This window comes from Centropristis striata, chromosome 11 (genome assembly GCF_030273125.1).
Source record: "Centropristis striata isolate RG_2023a ecotype Rhode Island chromosome 11, C.striata_1.0, whole genome shotgun sequence".
In the NCBI taxonomy this organism is placed as follows: Eukaryota; Metazoa; Chordata; class Actinopteri; order Perciformes; family Serranidae; genus Centropristis; species Centropristis striata.
This window is the reverse complement of record NC_081527.1, coordinates 2,630,312-2,651,108: the sequence shown is the minus strand read 5'-3', so window position 1 is coordinate 2,651,108 and position 20,797 is coordinate 2,630,312. Positions and strand designations below refer to the sequence as shown.

At 39.0% G+C, this 20,797-nt stretch overlaps 2 protein-coding genes across 3 annotated transcripts; one reads left to right on the top strand and one right to left on the bottom strand.

The window, feature by feature from the left end:
* The first annotated feature begins 538 nt into the window (after positions 1-538).
* On the top strand, positions 539-13,579 carry trnau1apb (tRNA selenocysteine 1 associated protein 1b). 2 transcript variants are annotated; one of them, XM_059345003.1, is made up of 9 exons: positions 539-837; positions 1,993-2,090; positions 3,242-3,341; positions 5,512-5,564; positions 7,092-7,220; positions 7,664-7,780; positions 9,392-9,695; positions 12,380-12,422; positions 12,562-13,579. In XM_059345003.1, exons 1-9 carry the CDS (start codon positions 802-804, stop codon positions 12,696-12,698), a joined length of 1,017 nt encoding a protein of 338 aa, XP_059200986.1. In that variant the 5' UTR covers positions 539-801; the 3' UTR covers positions 12,699-13,579. The 2 variants fall into 2 exon arrangements, with proteins under 2 accessions (XP_059200986.1, XP_059200985.1); XM_059345002.1 differs by having other exon boundaries at positions 12,377-12,422.
* A 2,610-nt stretch (positions 13,580-16,189) lies between these two features.
* fitm1l (fat storage inducing transmembrane protein 1, like) lies at positions 16,190-19,783 on the bottom strand. Its single transcript, XM_059345096.1, has 2 exons — positions 19,587-19,783; positions 16,190-16,995 (listed from the first exon to the last, which is right to left on the bottom strand). The coding sequence occupies exons 1-2, from the start codon at positions 19,763-19,765 to the stop codon at positions 16,359-16,361; spliced, it is 816 nt and encodes a 271-aa protein (XP_059201079.1). The 5' UTR covers positions 19,766-19,783; the 3' UTR covers positions 16,190-16,358.
* Positions 19,784-20,797: the final 1,014 nt, after the last annotated feature.

Here is a 20,797-nt window from a genome sequence, read left to right as displayed (position 1 = left end):
GAGACAACAGGTCATATATCACCAAGTCTAATAAAACATGTAAACTTTGATAAACTAGAGACAACAGGTCATATATCACGAGTCTAATAAAACATATAAACTTTGATAAACTAGAGACAACAGGTCATATATCACGAGTCTAATAAAACATATAAACTTTGATAAACTAGAGACAACAGGTCATATATCACGAGTCTAATAAAACATGTAAACTTTGATAAACTAGAGACAACAGGTCATATATCACGAGTCTAATAAAACATGTAAACTTTGATAAACTAGAGACAACAGGTCATATATCACCGAGTCTAATAAAACATGTAAACTTTGATAAACTAGAGACAGCAGGTCATATATCACGAGTCTAATACAACATGTAAACTTTGATAAACTAGAGACAACAGGTCATATATCACCACTGATGAAGCACATAAAGAGAGTTATATGGTTTTTATTTCGGATTTTACCGGAGAAATCCTCAAAATGTAGTTTTTTTCCCCTGTGCGCGCTCCCGCGAGGGGCAGCAGATCTCTACGGTCAGTAAAACTCGGCACAACACCCGTTGCAGTGTTGCGCGCTCCCGCTAGGGGGTGTGTAGGAGTTCACAGCGACCAGGCGAAACTCGACCCCGGAAGTGCTTCGGCATCCGGTTCTGTGCCGGAAGTGGAGCGAAGCGCCGCTGTGTTTAGTTCAGGCGGACCGTGTTCAGGAGAACTTTACACCTTTTATTAATAATTACTCTTTTATTTCCCCGCATCAAACATCGACGGACCCGGCTACAGTTTAACCGCCACATCCGCCATGTTTAACAGACAGACGAGCCTCTGGATGGGTGACGTATGTTCCACTTTCTGTCCTTCTGAGCTAAGCTACTTGTGCTAATGTAGCCATGTTGCTAACTAGCTGCTAGCTAAAATACACTGAGCATGTTTAATTTACAATAATAACTTTATTTATACAACAGACGAGCTGAGAAAGCCAGTTAAAGTGCCATTTATGTTTATAGATCATTTTTAAAATGTGAATTTTTTTTTCTACAATGAAAACAATTACTATTTTTTTTTAATTTATATATTTTTATACATTTTGTGTTTTTTTTAGTCGTTTTGTGTCTTTTTTTAGTAATTTTGTGTCTTTTTTTGGTATTGTCTCTTTTTGTGTCTTTTTGTATAGTAATTTTGTCTCATTTTATGTCTTTTTTTTATAGTAATTTTGTCTCATGTTATGTCTTTTTTTAGTCATTTTGTGTCTTTTTTTTGTAATTTTGTGTCTTTTTTGGTAATTTTGTCCCTTTTTGTGTCTTTTTTTTTTAGTCATTTTGTCTTTTTTTGGTATTGTCTCTTTTTGTGTCTTTTTTTGGTAATTTTGTCTCTTTTTGTGTCTTTTTTTATAGTAATTTTGTCTCATTTTATGTCTTTTTTTAGTCATTTTGTGTCTTTTTTCGTATTGTCTCTTTTTATGTCTTTTTTTATAGTAATTTTGTCTCATTTTATGTATTTTTTTAGTCATTTTGTGTCTTTTTATAGTAATTTTGTCTCATTTTATGTATTTTTTTAGTCATTTTGTGTCTTTTTACAGTAATTTTGTCTCATTTTATGTCTTGTTTTAGTCATTTTGTGTCTTTTTTTAATAATTTTGTGTCTTTTTTTAGTCATTTTGTGTGATTTTTTAGTAACTTTGTCTCATTTTATGTCTTTTTTTAGTCATTTTGTGTCTTTTTTTTAGTCGTTTTGTCTCTTTTTGACGTCATCTTGTGGTTTGGGAAACACTGACTGATATTTTTCAGCATTTTATTGACCAAACAACAAATCGATTAATCGTTTAAATAATCGACAGATTAATCGATTATGAAAATAATCATTAGTTGCAGCCCTGACTGTATAGTAATCTTATTCCAACAGAGATATAAACCTTCTACTGTATTATTATGGATTCAGTCTGCTGGCTAAAAGTGAATGTGATGCATGTCATGTTCTTGTGGTGTGTGTCTAGTTGGACCCGTACATGGATGAGAACTTCATCAAACAGGCGTTTAGTGCGATGGGAGAATCACCATTTGGAGTGAAGATCATCACTCACAGGATAACAGGGTAATTACACAACACCTTCTGCTGTAAACACCAGGCTCAGTGTTCAGGCTTCCAGACGACTCTTCCCTTAGAAACATTGTTAGCAGCAGCAGAAAGCCTTCAGCGTTACCTGCCGCTATAAATAAATACAGCACAGTGTTTTTATTCTCCACATGAGAGTCAAAGCCACAGACTGACCAACAAAGTATCCAGTCAAACTGAACTCAGCTGATATCAAACATGTTGGACAACAACAACTGCAGCATTTTATCAAACTTTAGAAAACAACAAGCTCCACTGCTCTCAATTTTTTAAAATGAAACTTTAATGAAAAAAGTCTAATTTTGCAGCTTTATTTCAACAACTTCCCAACATGATATCCCGACCACATGGTGCATATAGATTCCTGAGATCTTCTAGTTTGATATACCAGGATCTCCAGTATATTCATTAAACTGGGCCCAAAATGGCTAAATAATCTGTTTTTATTATTTTCAGGGGTGCACCGATCGATCGGCGCCAACTTCCTTAATTTTGCAGGATTGGCGATCGGTCGACTCCTTTACGTCAAACCGATCTTATCTACCTCGATAATAACCCCCCACCGGCGAAGCAGTGCTCCCAACTTTGTTGCTAAATTTAGCAACTTTTCTAGCCCGCCACACTGTATCATCAAATGCTACGCTGCCCCCGTGTGGAAGGCACCAGTAATACAACTTTTTTTCTTCCAGTTATGATGAACTATTCGATTTTTTTTCTTATTTAATGAATATTCTAAAATTGATGCCCTCCCTAGTTGTCTGTATGTTGGACTATAACAAAACCAAAAACCACTTTATTTATGGTTGCAGTTCTTTTGTTAGTTTGTCCTGTAAATTATTGCTATTTATTTTAAGTTCAGTATTTCATTAACTACCTCAGGCATTGTGATTTCCTTTATTTGTTAAAGAAGAAAACTGCTGTGTTATTGTTTTTCAATAAAATAAGATTCAAACATTGAAGGTTCAGCTGTGAGTTATAAAAAAATCGGAATCAGACAAAATCGGAATCGGCAGGTCAGGCTTTTTAAAAATCGGTGATCGGCCAGAAAATTGCAATCGGTGCACCCCTACTTATCTTTAAAGTGTTTTTGTAGTGCTGTTGCGTTGCTCTGATAGAAAGTGTCTCTGCAGCGGGTCAGCAGGTTACTGCTTCGTGGAGCTGGCTGATGAAGCGAGCGTCGACCGCTGCGTCCAAAGACTGAACGGAAAACTGGTTCCTGGATCAAACCCGGTCAGTCCTACTGTGTAATCTCAAAATACTTGCCTATATATCTTTCATCCTTACTGCAATATATCTATATACATATCTATATAATTCTTGTTTCTCCACAAATATACATATACTATTGACAATTTAATACTGCCTTCCTTTTCTTCCCAGTATTAGTCTGATGTGATCAAGCAGTATTTAATTGTTGATTGACTGGATAGTGGAGCTCCACTAGTCTTGGTCCTCCTTTGTTACAAAAGTAATGACAGTAACGTTAAATATCGGTGAGCCGATAGAATAAGAGGTTGTAATTTATCCCTGTAAACACACCAGATTCTTCTTGATAGAACAGATCACTTCAATTTGCTGTTTTTGTGCATTTGTTCTCTCTATTGTGTAATTGTAAATAAATCTGTTACAAAGAAGCAGTTACAGATATTGTACCAAGTAGAAGTATATATTGTATATGAGTGACAGCCAGTATTAGTATTCTGTCCTACAGAGTCTAACTGCAGTAACTATCAGGGTCAAACTGAGAAAAACGGCTTTAAAGTTTTTTTTTACGGTTTTTTTAACTGGCCAGACAAATCGGTTATATGTAGATAAGTGATATGAGACTTATTTCTACATGTATTGATGTAATTTTTATGCTCAAAAATCATGATGATTTATTTGACATTTGACCCCAAAAATGTAGTTACTGCATTGCTATAAAAGGTACTAATACTAATGCATAAACAGAGTGGAGTAACAACAATGTTTTACGTCTTCTTTAGCTTTTATTTTTTGTTTTTAGTGAATAAAACATTTTCAAATTGATTTTGTTATTAATGTATTTAAAAGTGTTTAACAACTCTATTCAAAGATTTGCATATTTTAGATTTAATACTACAAAGATATGTTATATTTTTGTCTTAATATCATTTTATCTCACTGTTTTATGAAGTAAAAGTATTTAGAGCATGGGTCTCAAACTGGCGGCCCGCGGGCCAATTGTGGCCCTCGTGACGATATTTTGTGGCCCCCACCTTGATATGAAAGTTTAATGTGAGTTTTATATGAATGGCACTTTACCGTGTTGTGTGTGGAAGGTCCCTTTAATTACTTTTTAATAATTTAATGTCTTTTTTTGGTGATTTTATGTCTTTTTTTTTTAAATGTCTTTTTTAAAGAATTTTTTGTCTTTTTTGGTAATTCTGTGTATTTTTTGGTAATTTTGTGTCTTTTTTTGTGGTAATTTTGTTTCTTTTTTTAAATAATTTTGTGTCTTTTTTAAAAATAATTTATTGTCTTTTTAAATAATTTTGTGTCTTTTTTGTTAATTCTGTGTCTTTTTTTGGTCATTTTGTTTTTTTTTTTAAAGTAATTTAGGTTTTTTTCTGTCATTTTGTGTCTTTTTGGTCATTTTGTGTCTTTGTTTTGTAATTTTGTGTCTTTTTTAAGTAATTTAGTGTCTTTTTTCGGTCATTTTGATACTCCCTCCAGCGGCCCCCAGGTAATTTGAGTTTGAGACTCCTGATCTAGATATTAATTTCCCTTTCAAATAAACTTATAATTTCTATTATTTTTAAGTTTAAATTAGTATCCAAATTAGACCGTGTTAAGTGCAATTCCTGCTTTGGTTTTGAGTTAAATTTTGAGTCCTTTTATATAATCATTCCTCTAAAATAAAGCAAAAATCTAAAACTTTACCACAAGATGAAACAGACATCAAAGAGTTCATTTTTTTAAAAGTTATAACTCAATTTTGACCACAAATGTAGCTACTGCAGTTAGTCTGTGTAGGGCGGTGTACCTCTGGCTGTGGTGAGATGAAACCAAATTGAAGCCATGATGGCGGCGTGTGGAGTGGAGAGCTTTAGCTGCTTGCTGTGCACTGTGAAGCACTGTGAAGCGCTGTGAGCGGGCCAAGCTGCGGGGCTCCTCTGTCCGCCGGCCTGACGCTGCTGCTGAAGCGGCTGACAGGCTGCTTGTACATGAATGTACTTTTGTTTGAAGCTGGTGAATAGAGTCTCTGGTAGGAACTAACTGAGGAATGGGCTAAAGGCTGGTCTGGGTGGTGGAGGTATGTAAACCCAAATAACAACCAAAATAACTCCAGTTTCTATTTCCAGCAATATCAGTGCTATACTACACGTCCTCTGGTGTGTGAGGTGGGCTCAGTGTGTGTGTGTGTTTTCTCTCTCTGCAGCCCCGCAAGTTTAAGCTAAACTATGCCACCTATGGAAAACGGCCAGAGGCAGGGTAAGATATGGTCCACGTTCAACTTTTACTCTTACAACTAACATTAGGTGAAGAAATGTACTTTTTATGTGTAATCAAAAAGCTGCTGCTGTAACAAATAACAAATAGTCTGGTTCATTACATACTGTCTATGCACTTTATGTGTTTTTTATGCACACTGTTCATTGCACCTTATTTGTTTCATGGCACCAACATTTTTATACTGCATATTCATATTTGTTCTGCACTGAAATTCTACTCCTAAATACATACTCCTTCTTTAGACACTTTATTTTTTATTGTATTTTTTATAGTATTTTTATATTTTATTGCTTGAAGTATGCCTAGGTTGTTCTTTTAATTTAATTATTTAATCTATCTATCTATCTATCTATCTATCTATCTATCTATCTATCTATCTATCTATCTATCTATCTATCTAGCTAACGTTACCTTTCCTATAGAGCAGGTCTATATCGTGTCCTTTTATTAAACAAACTAAATATTATAAACTAAATGTTATTTATTTTATTTACACGACTGCGTGTCATTTCTGTCTACATGTTTGGCGTGTACAATTCTCGTCTGCTCTCTGTATTGCGCACACACTCCTGCAGTTTCAATTAAATTAACTCTAAAAGAGATACTTTTTCCCCCTAAAATGATTTAAATTCTTTAGAAAAATTGAACATTGAAGATGTGGTGAGGCTAATTAACAGAGTTAAAGCCAACCTAAATGTGCTCTCTCACTGTACTATTGTACATATCTGTTTTCATTAGCTTTTAATGAGGTTTTTATTCCGCTTTCAGAAAAAAAAGTACACTTTAACTTAAATGCATCAATCTTGTGCACTTTGAAACACAACATTTTGCACAGTTGGAAGATACCGTCACATAGAAAATTATTTTTTTCACTAAAAAGCCCAAATTTTGAGCCTCTCACATATTCTAATGCCACTATTCCATCATGTACACTGATCTTAATCATTGCAGATTTTAATGAATTATTGTAAAGGAGAATAAGGGTTCTATGTTTTATTTAAGGCATCTTATTTTGACAGTCTTCTTGTAAATTCTGTGGTGGATTCTGTTAACACACTGCTCTTATTCTGAAAACTGCATGTGTTTAGCGACAGGAAGTAATTCAGATCGTTATTCAAAGTTAACAGACGAGAATTGTACACGTCAAACATGACTTATATAATGGAAGGGGAAACACTGCCTTTTATATAAATTGTATATCCTTTTAATTGTAATACATGTTTGTTAATTTTAACGTTTTATATCTGTAATAACAAAAAAACTTCATTCAGTCTAACCTTATACTGTATGCTTTTATATTTGTTTTTTTGTTTCTTTTGTCATGTATATTTGTCTATTTTCTTTTGTTTTTCAGTTATTGAAGCACATTGAGTCGAAACAAATACTGAATATTTTTAAAAATACAGAACAAAATATCTTTTGTAGAAATTCCGACACCGCACTCAACTTATTTCATATAAGAATATGAGATATTTGTGTTCGTGACTTGTTTTTTCAACTCCTCAGGCCTGAGTTCTCAGTGTTTGTGGGCGACTTGGCCACCGAGGTGGACGACTTCCAACTGCACCAAGTTTTCAAGAAGTATCTTTCCTGCAAAGGAGCCAAAGTAGTGACTGACCAGTATGGATACTCCAGGTATGTGGGCCCACAGAGCTGGAGCAGACAGACAGATGACTTCTAGATCTACTTATTATTTGGTTTGTTTTATAATATTCTGATGTGAATATTATATACAATAATAAAACAATGTTTCTGTGGTGTAATGATTATTTATAATGCAGTGATATGGACATTGACCACCAGTGCATCTTCATCTATTTTCGAAAAAAACAACAAAAAGGCTGAAGAAATGTTTACCTGCCGTCTTATGCTAAAACTATTGTTTTCCCCATATAGGCTAAGCAAGAGCAACTCACAATTCAAGTGATGCTACCTCATGTTAAAAGTAAAACAACAAGTTTCAGTTCTACCATAATAATACCCATTATATTCTGTTTCTCATTATAAGTGGCTATTACATGCCCAGTATGGAGTGTGTGTTGGTGTGGAGAGGAGTGTGACTGTCCTTTCACCTGCAGAGGTTATGGCTTCGTCAAGTTTGGGGAGGAGAGCGAGCAGAAGAAGGCGATCGAGGAGTGCCAGGGTACGATGCTGGGGGGGAAGCCGCTCAGACTCTCTATCGCTGTGGCAAAGAGGTAAGACCAGAGCTATGTTGGAACATGGTGAATTATCATATCAAATATCGTATTTATTTGTTTATTTATTAGGATCACCATTAGCCATCACTCTGTTGTGGGAGTAATGTCTGTTCTTCCTGGGGTCCTCAAACAGGACACAATTGAAATACATAGTAAAAGCATACAGAGTAACAATTACAATCTAGAATTCAAAGAAATTATTAAAAACAGTTTTTAAAACATACAAAATCAATACCTGACTTATGAAACAGAAAAACAAAAGCTAATAAATATCTTATTTCTCTTCTGATTCTTCGTATGAGTTACTTATCTTAGTGTCACAAGCTTTTAATGAACTGACCAAAAGCTATAATGGCTGGCAGGAATATTACTTTGATGTCTGGCAAACTTTTTTTTAAGAGCGCACCGATTAAAGTTCTCGGTCGCTACGACGGATTTCCGTCCTTTGGAGTTCACAGAGGCCACTTATGAGATCAATAGCCGCGTTTCCTTTAGGGTAAAGAGTGGCCACAGGGAAAGTCTCAGGCCACGCCCTCTCTAATATCCGCTCACTCTGCGTGCCTCCATTAAAAAAAGGCTCCAGAGGGATTTAGAGACTCCGGAGGTGACGTATAGTTTTCGATCGTAGCGTAATCACTTAGCGACAGTTTCGACCGTGATCACATACGCGACGGATTAAACACGGGAGACGCAACTGTTGCAAATCAAAAGCAGCATGGCTAATTATGCACAGAGTCTCCACTGATCATAAACATCGTGATCGTGAATCAACCCGCATCACTAACTGTGCAGAGTGTCGGTGCTTGTTGTAAACAAACCGGCATCACTAACTGTGCACAGAGTGTCGGTGCTTGTTGTAAACAAACCAGCATCACTAACTGTGCACAGAGTGTCCGGTGCTTGTTGTAAACAAACCGATATTGATAAGTTGGTGTTTTTGTTTGATGCTTGTTCTGTTTGTTAATTTTTTTAAATAAGAGAAAGCACTATAGAGATTTGCACCCATTGTTATTTAATCCTGGGGCTGTTTGTTGATGTATAGTTTTTATTTATATTTTCTTATATTTAAAAGGTTTACTTGAAATAATAAGGAAAATAAGAACATGTATTGAAAAGTTATGTAGACATTTGATTATTTTAGAGAATAAAGACAAGCTTTGCAAAAAAAAAGAAAATTAATTGAAAAGACAAAAAAAATGCAAGATGTAATGGAACAGTTTTTTAAAGTCCTACTGTAAAACCGTTTGGGTTGAGCATTTAAATGTGATGGCTGCATTCTTCTGCATTAGTATTTCTTAAGCAGGTGTCAGTAACCTGGAACATGTTTCACACACTGACCGTGATTTGGCTGTAGCACAAATAGAATTTCAGTCAGAAGATTTTTTTTTTAACTTTAATCCATGTTTATATTTTTGTTTTTATTTTTAATTATTATTTTATTATTATTATTATTTATTTATTTTTCCCCACCCCCTGCCATTCAAATATGAGTAATAAATGTTTGTATATTAGTGAATGAATTCCACTGCCCACCATCTGATAAAAGGAAATAAAAGAAGTTTAATGGCCAAGTTCTGTGAATGAAACTTTGTGTTTGTTGTGTTGCAGCCAGAAGATGAGTAACTACCACGGAGGCCAGGGCCAGAACTACCACAGCAACTACAACCAGTCCCAGTCCAGTTACTATGGTAACCATGGCAGCGGGGGTCAGGGGGGCTACTACAACCAGTGGGGCGGCTACGACCAGTACGGAGGCTACGGCAGCAGCTACAACAGCAGCTACAACAGCAGCTACGGCAGCGGCTACAACTACAACTACGGACCCTACGGGTACCCCCCCCCAGGACACATGATGCCCCCGCCCCCCATGGGGATGCCCCCCATGTTCTCAGACATGGCAGGAGCTGTGGAGGTGAGGAGAACACTACACCTACAGAAAAGATTGAGCAGTTTGTATCTGTGTGGTCAGTAGAGATCCTAGACTGGTTCAGGAGGGAGATCCCGGACTGGTTGAGTAGGGAGATCCTGGACTGGTTGAGTAGGGAGATCCTAGACTGGTTGAGTAGGGAGATCCTGGACTGGTTGAGTAGGGAGATCTTAGACTGGTTGAGTAGGGAGATCCTGGACTGGTTGAGTAGGGAGATCCTGGACTGGTTGAGTAGGGAGATCCCGGACTGGTTCAGTAGGGAGATCCTAGACTGGTTGCATATGGAGATCCTGGACTGGTTGAGTATGGAGATCCTGGACTGGTTGAATAGGGAGATCCTGGACTGGTTGAGTAGGGAGATCCTTGACTGGTTCAGTAGGGAGATCATAGACTTGTTCGGGAGGGAGATCCTAGACTTGTTCGGGAGGGAGATCCTAGACTTGTTCGGGAGGGAGATCCTACACTTGTTCGGGAGGGAGATCCTAAACTGGTTGAGTAGGGAGATCCTAAACTGGTTGAGTAGGGAGATCCTAGACTGGTTGAGTAGGGAGATCCTAGACTGGTTGAGTAGGGAGATCCTAGACTGGTTGAGTAGGGAGATCCTAGACTTGTTCGGGAGGGAGATCCTAAACTGGTTGAGTAGGGAGATCCTAGACTGGTTGAGTAGGGAGATCCTGGACTGGTTGAGTAGGGAGATCCTGGACTGGTTGAGTAGGGAGATCCTAGACTGGTTGAGTAGGGAGATCCTAGACTGGTTGAGTAGGGAGATCCTAGACTGGTTGAGTAGGGAGATCCTGGACTGGTTGAGTAGGGAGATCTTAGACTGGTTGAGTAGGGAGATCCTGGACTGGTTGAGTAGGGAGATCCCTGACTGGTTGAGTAGGGAGATCCCGGACTGGTTGAGTATGGAGATCCTGGACTGGTTGAGTAGGGAGATCCCGGACTGGTTCAGTAGGGAGATCCTAGACTGGTTGCATATGGAGATCCTGGACTGGTTGAGTATGGAGATCCTGGACTGGTTGAATAGGGAGATCCTGGACTGGTTGAGTAGGGAGATCCTTGACTGGTTCAGTAGGGAGATCATAGACTTGTTCGGGAGGGAGATCCTAGACTTGTTCGGGAGGGAGATCCTAGACTTGTTCGGGAGGGAGATCCTACACTTGTTCGGGAGGGAGATCCTAAACTGGTTGAGTAGGGAGATCCTAAACTGGTTGAGTAGGGAGATCCTAGACTGGTTGAGTAGGGAGATCCTAGACTGGTTGAGTAGGGAGATCCTAGACTGGTTGAGTAGGGAGATCCTAGACTTGTTCGGGAGGGAGATCCTAAACTGGTTGAGTAGGGAGATCCTAGACTGGTTGAGTAGGGAGATCCTAGACTGGTTGAGTAGGGAGATCCTAGACTTGTTCGGGAGGGAGATCCTAAACTGGTTGAGTAGGGAGATCCTGGACTGGTTGAGTAGGGAGATCCTGGACTGGTTGAGTAGGGAGATCCTGGACTGGTTGAGTAGGGAGATCCTAGACTGGTTGAGTAGGGAGATCCTAGACTGGTTGAGTAGGGAGATCCTAGACTGGTTGAGTAGGGAGATCCTGGACTGGTTGAGTAGGGAGATCCTGGACTGGTTGAGTAGGGAGATCCTTGACTGGTTGAGTAGGGAGATCCTGGACTGGTTGAGTATGGAGATCCTGGACTGGTTGAGTAGGGAGATCCTGGACTTGTTCAGTAGGGAGATCCTGGACTGGTTAAGTAGGGAGATCCTAGACTGGTTGAGTAGGGAGATCCTTGACTGGTTGAGTAGGGAGATCCTAGACTTGTTCGGGAGGGAGATCCTAGACTTGTTCGGGAGGGAGATCCTAGACTTGTTCGGGAGGGAGATCCTAAACTGGTTGAGTAGGGAGATCCTAGACTGGTTGAGTAGGGAGATCCTAGACTGGTTGAGTAGGGAGATCCCGGACTGGTTCAGTAGGGAGATCCCAGACTGGTTCGGGAGGGAGAATCCTAGACTGGTTGAGTAGGGAGATCCTGGACTGGTTGAGTAGGGAGATCCTGGACTGGTTGAGTAGGGAGATCCTGGACTGGTTGAGTAGGGAGATCCTAGACTGGTTGAGTAGGGAGATCCTAGACTGGTTCGGGAGGGAGAATCCTAGACTGGTTCGGGAGGGAGATCCTAGACTGGTTGAGTAGGGAGATCCTAGACTGGTTGAGTATGGAGATCCTGGACAGGTAGAGTATGGAGATCCTGGACAGGTAGAGTAGGGAGATCCTGGACAGGTAGAGTAGGGGGATCCTTGAATGGTTCAGTAGGGAGATCCCGGACTGGTTCAGGAGGGAGGTCCTAGACTGGTTCGGGAGGGAGATTCTAGACTGGTTCGGGAGGGAGATCCCGGACTGGTTCGGGAGGGAGGTCCTAGACTGGTTCGGGAGGGAGATCCCGGACTGGTTCGGGAGGGAGGTCCTAGACTGGTTCGGGAGGGAGATCCCGGACTGGTTCGGGAGGGAGTTCCTAGACTGGTTCAAGAGGGAGAGATCATCTAGTGATCACTCACTTTCCCTTTTTAGATGCCTATGAATAATTTCAGAAAATATCCTTCTCACTTTATTCTAACATGCCTCTGTCCAAAAAGAAAGTATTGGGTGAAAACAGGCCTAATGTTTGCTGTGTTCTCCAGCAGGGCCAGGAGGAGGGAGGAGATCTGGAGGAGGATCATTCAGAAGGTAAGAACCTTTTCATAATCAACACAACATTATCCTCAGCTGCTCTCATGCTTGTGTTGCCCATTTGTGCCTAAATCATAATTAACACAAAACGGTGGAAAACAACTGTGGACTCGTACTAATTGATGGTATTTTCCAGAGCCCATCCCTGAGTGTGATGTGGAGCAGTGGAACAAGGATTTTATGCAGCGCAGCGAGGAGCTCTATGACGCCATGATGAACTGTCACTGGGAGCCCCTGGACTCTGTTAGCTCACCCATCCCCTCCCTCTCCTGATCCATCTTCTGATCCCTCCCTGAACCTTTTTTATTTCCCATATTCTGCCATGATGTGACACCACATTGACACCTTAAACAGGCCAGTCTCAGTTCTGGCTGTAGCCTGACAGTTTGTTCCTCTGCAAATACTCTAAAGTACTCACAAATATTCACTTGGTTTTAATGTTTACCACGTTGGTAACGATGAAAAGGCTGTTCAGTACTCGTGCCGTGGCTGTGTAGTCTATAAACTGTCTATAAACCAGAGCTACAAGCTTTGGGATGAAGTGCTGCTGACTGGCTGTAGCTGTAGCATTGTAAAATGAATGTCATGTGTCAATATTTCACCATTTATTGATCTCACCGAGCAACAACTCCACTGTCATTTAAGTTGCTCCATGTTGAAATGGTGAACTTTGATTGGACATGGCCCGGATGTGTTAACAGAGTCTCCTAAAGACAGAAGTTCAAACTATGCCTTAACTGTCATCTGCCATGCACTTCCTCTTTGTCTATGATGGTCATTTAGAATTATTTTGTATATTACAGAATATTCCTCTTTCTTGTCTTATTCATTTTTTTAAAAACTTTCCTCAATTTTTAATTTTCTGATAAATGAAGTAAAGGAAGTGTGGAAAGATGACTGAGTTTGTCCAACAGTAAACAATCACAAATGTTATTTATCACTGAAGCTCCATGTCTTTCTGTATAATCTATGAATGGGTCGACCTCCCAGGCCTTCTGAGCTGTCAAACTGTGTCATGGTTTTCTGAGGCTGACAGCAGATTTGTTGTATCAGATGTCAAGGCAGCGTTTATTTTCTGCTGTTTGATGGCTGATGTTTTGTACATATTTTCTTTGTGGAGAAGTTTTATCAATTAAACTTAGGAGGCAAATGGTTTTCTGTCCCTTTTCCTTGTAGCATGTCGATTTTTGTCAAAAATGGTCAAATTTCAAAATGCTTAAAATGAGTCAATTATAGTCTATATGTTGATACATATTAGAGGATAATATGGCCAGAAATGACAGAAAAACACCATATAATGGGATGTCCAAAAACTGAAAAAAGTCATATGAAAAGTCATGTCGATTTTTGTCAAAAATGGTCAATTTCAAAACACCTAAAAATGCTTAAAATGAGCGAATTATAGTCTGTTGATACATATTAGAGCATAATATGGCCAGAAATTACAGAAAAACACCATATAATGGGATGTCCAAAAATGACCCATCAAAAGAAAGTCATCCAAAAATGGTCAAATTTCAAAATGCCTAAAAATGGGTCAATTTTACTCTGTTGATACATGTGGTAATATAGTTTGTCCAAAAATTGCATAAAAACACCATATAATGGGATGTCCAAAAATGACCCTTCAAAAAAAAAAAGTCATACTATAGCATGTCGATTTTTTTCTTGAAAAAGTCATAACATTTTAAAATGCCCCGATACTCTCAAAATGTTCTTATTATAGCCTGTTGATACATGTAGTTGGGTGGCTTTTCTAAAAAAAAACATAAAAACACCACATTTGGAGATGTCCAAAATTTGAAATTTGAAAAGTCATATGTTTAATCAAAAGCAATGCATCATATTTTATAAGATCATTACATGTTTGCAACTTTTCATGGTGTCAGAAAAACAGTCGTTTTCAGCTTTGTGACGGTTCATTTTCCAGCTGATCCAAAAGGGTTTTTAAACGAGTTTATTGAGTTTAAGAAGTAGGATAATTTTCTCAGCACATGAAGGAAATACTTCATACAGTACTTCAGATTTTCAACACATCTGTAAATACATATAGTTTTCACTGCACAGGGAGGGGATGGAAAGCTGTCAGACAAATGTAATGGAGTAAAATGCACAATATTGACCACTGAGGTGTAATACAGTTAAAGCATGAAGTAGCATTGAATTGAAAAACCCAAGAAAAGTACAAATATCTTAAATTTGAGCACTTGAGTGAATGTACTTACTTCACCACTGATTCTCCAACAGGGAATGAGTTGAAACAACAGAAAGAGAAAGAGAAAACTAGAGGACTCCACAATCTGCATTTGCAGTAGAAGAACGCGTGACAATGGAGAAAAGATGTTACCAAACTCAACTTTCACAGTGACAGTGGCCGTCTTGTTAATGGACTTTCTCATTACACAGGTTATTTTTAAGTGTTGAATCGGTTTAGTTATTAGCATTGTGCTAATACATATTAAAGCATAATATGGCCAGAAATTACAGAAAAACACCATATAATGGGATGTCCGAAAACTGAAAAATGTCATACATGTAGATTTTTGTCAAAAATGGTCAAATTTCAAAATGTCTTAAAATGCTTAAAATGGGTCAGTTATCCTCTGTTGATACATGTGGTGGTATAGGTTGTCCAAAAGCAGAAGAAAAACACTAAAATATAGAATGTCCAAAAATTACCCTCCCAAAAAAAGTCATACTATAGCATGTCGATTTTTGTCAAAAATGGTCAAATTTTAAAATGCCTAAAAATGCTTAAAATGGGTCAATTAAAGTCTGTTGATACATGTGGTAGTATCGTTTGTCCAAAAATAGAGTAAAAACACCATATTATTTGATGTCCAAAATGTTGATTTTGGTAAAAAAAAAATCAAATTTAAAAACGCCTAAAAATGCTTAAAATGGGTCAATTATAGTCTGTTGATACGTATAGTAGTATACTATAGCAGGAAAAACACCAAAATATAGGATGTCCAAAGATGAAAAAGAAAAAAAAGTCATGTTGATTTTTGTCAAAAATGGTCAAATTTCAAAATGCTTAAAATGAGTCAATTATAGTCAGTTGATACATATTAGAGCATAATATGTACAGAAATGACAGAAAAACACCATAATATAGGATATCCAACAATGACCCCGTCAAAAAAAAGTCATACTATAGCATGTCGATTTTTGTCAAAAATGGTCAAATTTTAAAATGCCTAAAAACGCTTAAAATGAGTCAATTATAGTCTGTTGATACATATTAGAGCATCATATCACCAGAAATGGGCAGCACATTCCTGCACCAAGGGAGTATGTGTATGTATGTATGTGTGTGTGTAGGGGGGATTCGAACCAGCGACCGGCCCGATTCCTAACCTGGACTGTCACTTTTATGACATCACAAGAAAACAAACCTGTTGATAACTCCAGCATGTATTTGCTGCATGGCTGTACATTATAAAAACAGATAGACACATATAGATCAGGGATGGGCAACTTAAATGCTGCAGGGGGCCACAATTTATCATGTTCACTCCCACAGGGCCACATATAGGAGCGTGCACTTAACCAGATATGATGAAACTGCAATTTTAAATATGTTTTCAGTGCAGTAACTTAACATATTTCATGCTCAAATGCATGTTTAACAGTATAAATAGGAATACAAAAGGTTTGAACCAAATAAAAATAACCACTTACTGTGATTTATTTTTTATCAGTGCAAGAACAGCAGACCAACATTAATTGCAAAGTGTAATTTTGTGCATTTTTACACTTCACTTTTAAAATATCATGCTCAAATGCATGTAGTTGTACTGAGGGCCACTTCAAGTGATGGTGCGGGCCGTATGTGGCCCCCGGGCCTCCAGTTGCCCATCCCTGATGTAGAGATAAACAGATTCACCTCTTCACGTTCAGAGTTTGTTCATGATTTAATCCATCTTGGTGTCAGTGCTCCTCTGTCTTGATGTTGAGCAGGCCCAGTCCAGGCCGGCCCGGGCAGTACCAGCTGGGCCCCAGGCGGTACCAGCCCTGGTAGAGGCCCCTCCAGCTCAGACAGCCCAGGGCCCCTCCGATCAGCTGGGTGGGGAACTGAGGGAAGTAGGCGAGGAGGCAGAGCAGCAGGAAGACCCAGAGCCAGAGCAGAAGAACACAGAACAGGAAGAGGATCCTCAGAGGGGCCCCTGAGGCCCCGCCCAGGCTCAGGTAGGGTCCAAACACGGCGGTTTCCTCCGCCAGCAGCAGGCAGCAGAGACACAGCAGGAAGACGTCCTCGGAGACCTCGTAGCCCCGCCACAGCATCCCCGCCCTGAGGCACTCCGCCTTGCTCTCCCCTTCCCTCAGCACCAGCAGGGGCCCGTTGGGGGCCTCCGGCCCGTTGGCCAGGGACTCGTAGCAGCTCCCCGTGGCGTTCTCCAGGAGGTCCAGGAGTTTACAGAAACCACGCCAGAGTCCTCCGGCCACCGCCAGCCGGGAGAGGTGACGGACGGAGAGGGAGACGGAGCGACGGATGGAGAAGGAGAGGAGGAAGACGAAGGAGCCGACGAAGATGCAGGTCCAGCCCCAACCGGAGCGCAAGAACATCCTGAGAGGAGGAGGAGGAGGAGGAGGAGGAGGAGGAGGAGGAGGAGGAGGAGGAGAGACTGTTAGAGGAGGCACACTTTATAAAAGCCACCATGCTCATAATAGGTTATAATAGTTTGGGATTTTTCATTAGTTTTAGTTTTCATTTCGTTGTGATTTTTTGTTTTCAAATTCAGTTCGTTTTAATGAGTTTTTAGAGTGAGTTGACTAGTTTTAATTAGTTTTTATTTTTTGGGGAATGCTTAGTTTTAATTTTTATTAGGTTTAGTTTAGTTTTTATTAGTTTTAGTTTAGTTTTTATTAGTTTTAGTTTAGTTTTTATTAGTTTTAATTAGTTTTATTTTAGTTTTTATTAGTTTTAGTTTAGTTTTTATTAGTTTTAATTAGTTTTATTTTTTTGGAAAATGCTTAGTTTTAGTTTAGTTTTTATTAGTTTTAGTGTTTATTTCAGTTAACAAAAATGTTTTTTCAATTCTAGTTTTTGTTATTTAGTCAGTTTTCGTTAACTATAATAACCTTGGTACCATGGAGATATAACAGTTCACACTGCCATCACTCCAGATTTAGCAGAACATCTAACAGATGACGAAGAGTGTTTATCTGAAACACAGAGGAGTTCTAAGTACCAATATAGCCATATTCTTTATAAATGTTTACAGTCTATCTTTAATTTTGTCATCATGATTGTCCAGGGGAACAGCCCAATGTCCTAAAAAAGACTTTCTGATACAACTAAACTGTATTCTACCAAACTCAGACTCGGGGGAGGGGGGAAAGTGTCAAATCTATGAGATAAAAGTAGCAGATTTGAGAAAAAAAAGTGTCAAACCTACAAGACAAAAAGTAACAGATTTATAAGAAAAAAAGGCAAATCTATGATTTAAAAAAAGTCACAAATTTACGAGACTCAAAGTGTCAAATCTACAAGAAAAAAGTAGCAGATTTATAAGAAAAAAAGGCAAATCTATGATTTAAAAAAAGTCACAAATTTATGAGACTAAAACTGGCAAATCTACAAGAAAAAAGCAGCAGATTTATTTAGATACATGGCCCTTATACGCCGTCGGAGTCTTCTCAATAACATTTTGACATTTAATATTTTATCAGATTCCACTTATTTTGATGCATCACACATACACCTGTAATGAATGCATTATTAAGAGGAGCTCGGGTGGATTATTTGTCAGAATACTTTGTCAACAGCTACAGTCCCATCCTGCAGCCTCTCCTCCCCCTAGGGACCTCAGGCCCTGGAGGGGCTCTAGGTCCCAATCAGCCAAAACCAGTACAACTTGTTCTGAGGGGAGTTTTAGTTTCAGTAAGCCCATAATTCATTCTTCCCTCTCACATACACAAAAAATACATCTTACATATACAAATTTTTTTGAACGTGTGAGGTAAAATTGTGCATTTGAGGTATTTTTGGTGTTTGTGAGTGACTTTAACATGTCCAACTATGGAAACAGTGACAGGTCTTCAAAGGAAAAACAGTGTGTGCAGGGCTGCATTGTGGGTAAGTCAGAGGCCTTAAACCCTGAACCCTGTCAGATGGTACAAATAGGAAAGAAAAAGCACTTTGCAGGAACATAAAATGTCAGAATGCACCCAGGAATCTGATGATGATACAGCGTAGAATTTTATGTTTAAAAGTTTAACCGTCTGGAGTCCAGGAAAGCGCCGGAGCACGACTTCTTCATGACGTCACAACGTAAAAACTGAAGCAGCATGTTTCCTGCTGTCAGCTTCACTCTAAAGTTTTGGCTTTTACACAAGTTTCCATGTCCAATTTAATGGATTAACCCTTTTTTAACATGATTTTACTTCTTTTGCAGAGATTTTTCTAATTTAGCTTTGTGCATTTAGCATTTGTAATGCAATATTTTGTGTTTACTGTTTTTTTGTTGTTGTTTTTTGTAAGTTCTTCGTGTTTTTTATGTGTGTTTTTTGTAATTTTTGTGTTTTTTTGTATTTTTATTATGTTTTGGTGTGTTTTCAGTGTGTTTGTATGTGTTTTTTTGTAATTTTGTGGTTTTTTTGTATTTTTATTATGTTTTTGGTGTGTTTTGAGTGTGTTTGTATGTGTTTTTTGTAATTTTGTGTGTTTTTGGTTTGTTTTTCGTGTTTTATGTGTGTTGTTTGTAATTGTTTTTGTGTTTTTTTGTGTTTTTTTGTGTTCAAAATGTTGATCCAGTAAGTCAAAATGAAAAAAATAATCAAGTCATTTAGGTTAGCTTGTGCTGAAAACAACAAGATTTTTAAGTGACAAAATAGCCCCAAACTCCAAAGGGTTAAGTAACGTGAATGCTTAGACTTATAAGGATTAAAGACAAGAATTATAAACTGTTGTTTGGCGTTGTGTGCAAGTTAAGAATACTAAACATGCTGCATGGTAAGCATAAAAAAAAAGTCACGAATTGACGAGACTAAAAGTGACAAATCTACAAGACAAAAAGTAGCAGATTTATAAGGAAAAAATGCAAATCTAAGTGAAAAAAGTCACAAATTTACAAGACTAAAAGTGGCAAATATACAAGAAAAAAGTAGCAGATTTATGAGATACATGGCCCTAATATCCCGTCGGAAGCAGCTCACCTGTAGAGGAAGTGGGTCCTCTTGGCGAAGATGCTGTGCTGGGAGACCCAGAAGCTCAGGACCGGACCGAACATCACCACTCCGGACAGCAGCAGGTGGAAATGCTGCCGGAACACCTTGTTCCCCACCAGATGAGCCACCAGGTCCGTCAGGACCACCAGAACTGTGTTGAGGAACATCTGGACCCAGAACCACACCTCTGATCTAAACTTTACTATCTAATAGTTGTAAATGAAAACGAACTGCTGCTGGTTCTCAATGCAGCAGCGTGTTTGTGTAGATTATTTACCCAGTAAATAGCCTGCAGAGTTTCATGTGACACGCTGTAATCCTGTGCAGAATGCACCTGACAGACTAGTCGATGCTGTGGATTACCACTGTTGCATAACACAACAATTCAGTCTAAATGTCTGTTAGAATCAGTCAGACTGTACAAACTAAAGTATATCCCTCAAATTCTGACAGTGGATCCATTTGTGCACAGATGAAAGATGAATCCAGCTGCAGAAATCCAAAGATGCCGGTTGCGTAGTGAAACCAGTTGAAGCCCAGAAGCTGTTTTTTGTGTCGTCCTGTAGAACAGCTGGCCCCGACCGTCCCACAGGCTGCAAAAATATGTGCAGAGTGAAATCCAACCATGAAATTCTTCAACCCAGCAGCAGCCACTCCTTCTCCTGACTCAGTGCACTATCAGATATCTGCCGGTGCATCAGCTAAACAATGCAACCAAACCACATCGTTGCTGCTTTGCTGGTTTTTCTTGCAGCAGCAGACAGGTTGAGGGCTGAGCTTCAGTCTTCTCTCACCTTGTGCAGCAGGTTCCCGATTGTTGTGCAATCACTCCTGCAGAGATGCAATGGTTGCAGTGGTTTCTAGTGGTTTCGGCTACTTGGTGCGTCCAGTATCTGGAGTCTGTTGGATCTTCTCTGCAGCTAACTGTGGCTCCTGTGCTCTAACACACTTACAGTGTGTTCTCACCCTGTCGTATGTCTCTGGGGCCCTGAAGGTGTCACATTGCTCCTACCGAGATGACTGAAGGCTACAGAGAGGTTGAACCAATGACAGCAGCTCCTTGTTCTTGGTTTGGATGAAGGTTTCTGACTCATTTAGTCTGGATCTGCAGCAGCAGGAGAGTGAGAGGAAGCAGAGCCGCTGCAACAGGACCAGAGGCACAGAAAAGTCCTGAATAAAGTGTCAACAATGATGTGAAA

Excerpts from the sequence above, each read along its gene's own strand:
- trnau1apb (XM_059345002.1), top strand. The coding sequence starts at position 802 with ATGTTTAACAGACAGACGAGCCTCTGGATGGGTGAC. Across the intron at positions 2,091-3,241 it reads ATCACTCACAGGATAACAGG|CGGGTCAGCAGGTTACTGCT; the intron begins GTAATTACACAA and ends GTGTCTCTGCAG. Across the intron at positions 9,696-12,376 it reads ACATGGCAGGAGCTGTGGAG|CAGGGCCAGGAGGAGGGAGG; the intron begins GTGAGGAGAACA and ends TGTGTTCTCCAG.
- fitm1l (XM_059345096.1), bottom strand. The coding sequence starts at position 19,765 with ATGTTCCTCAACACAGTTCTGGTGGTCCTGACGGACCTGGTGGCTCAT. Across the intron at positions 16,996-19,586 it reads AGGACCCACTTCCTCTACAG|GATGTTCTTGCGCTCCGGTT; the intron begins GTGAGCTGCTTC and ends TCCTCCTCTCAG.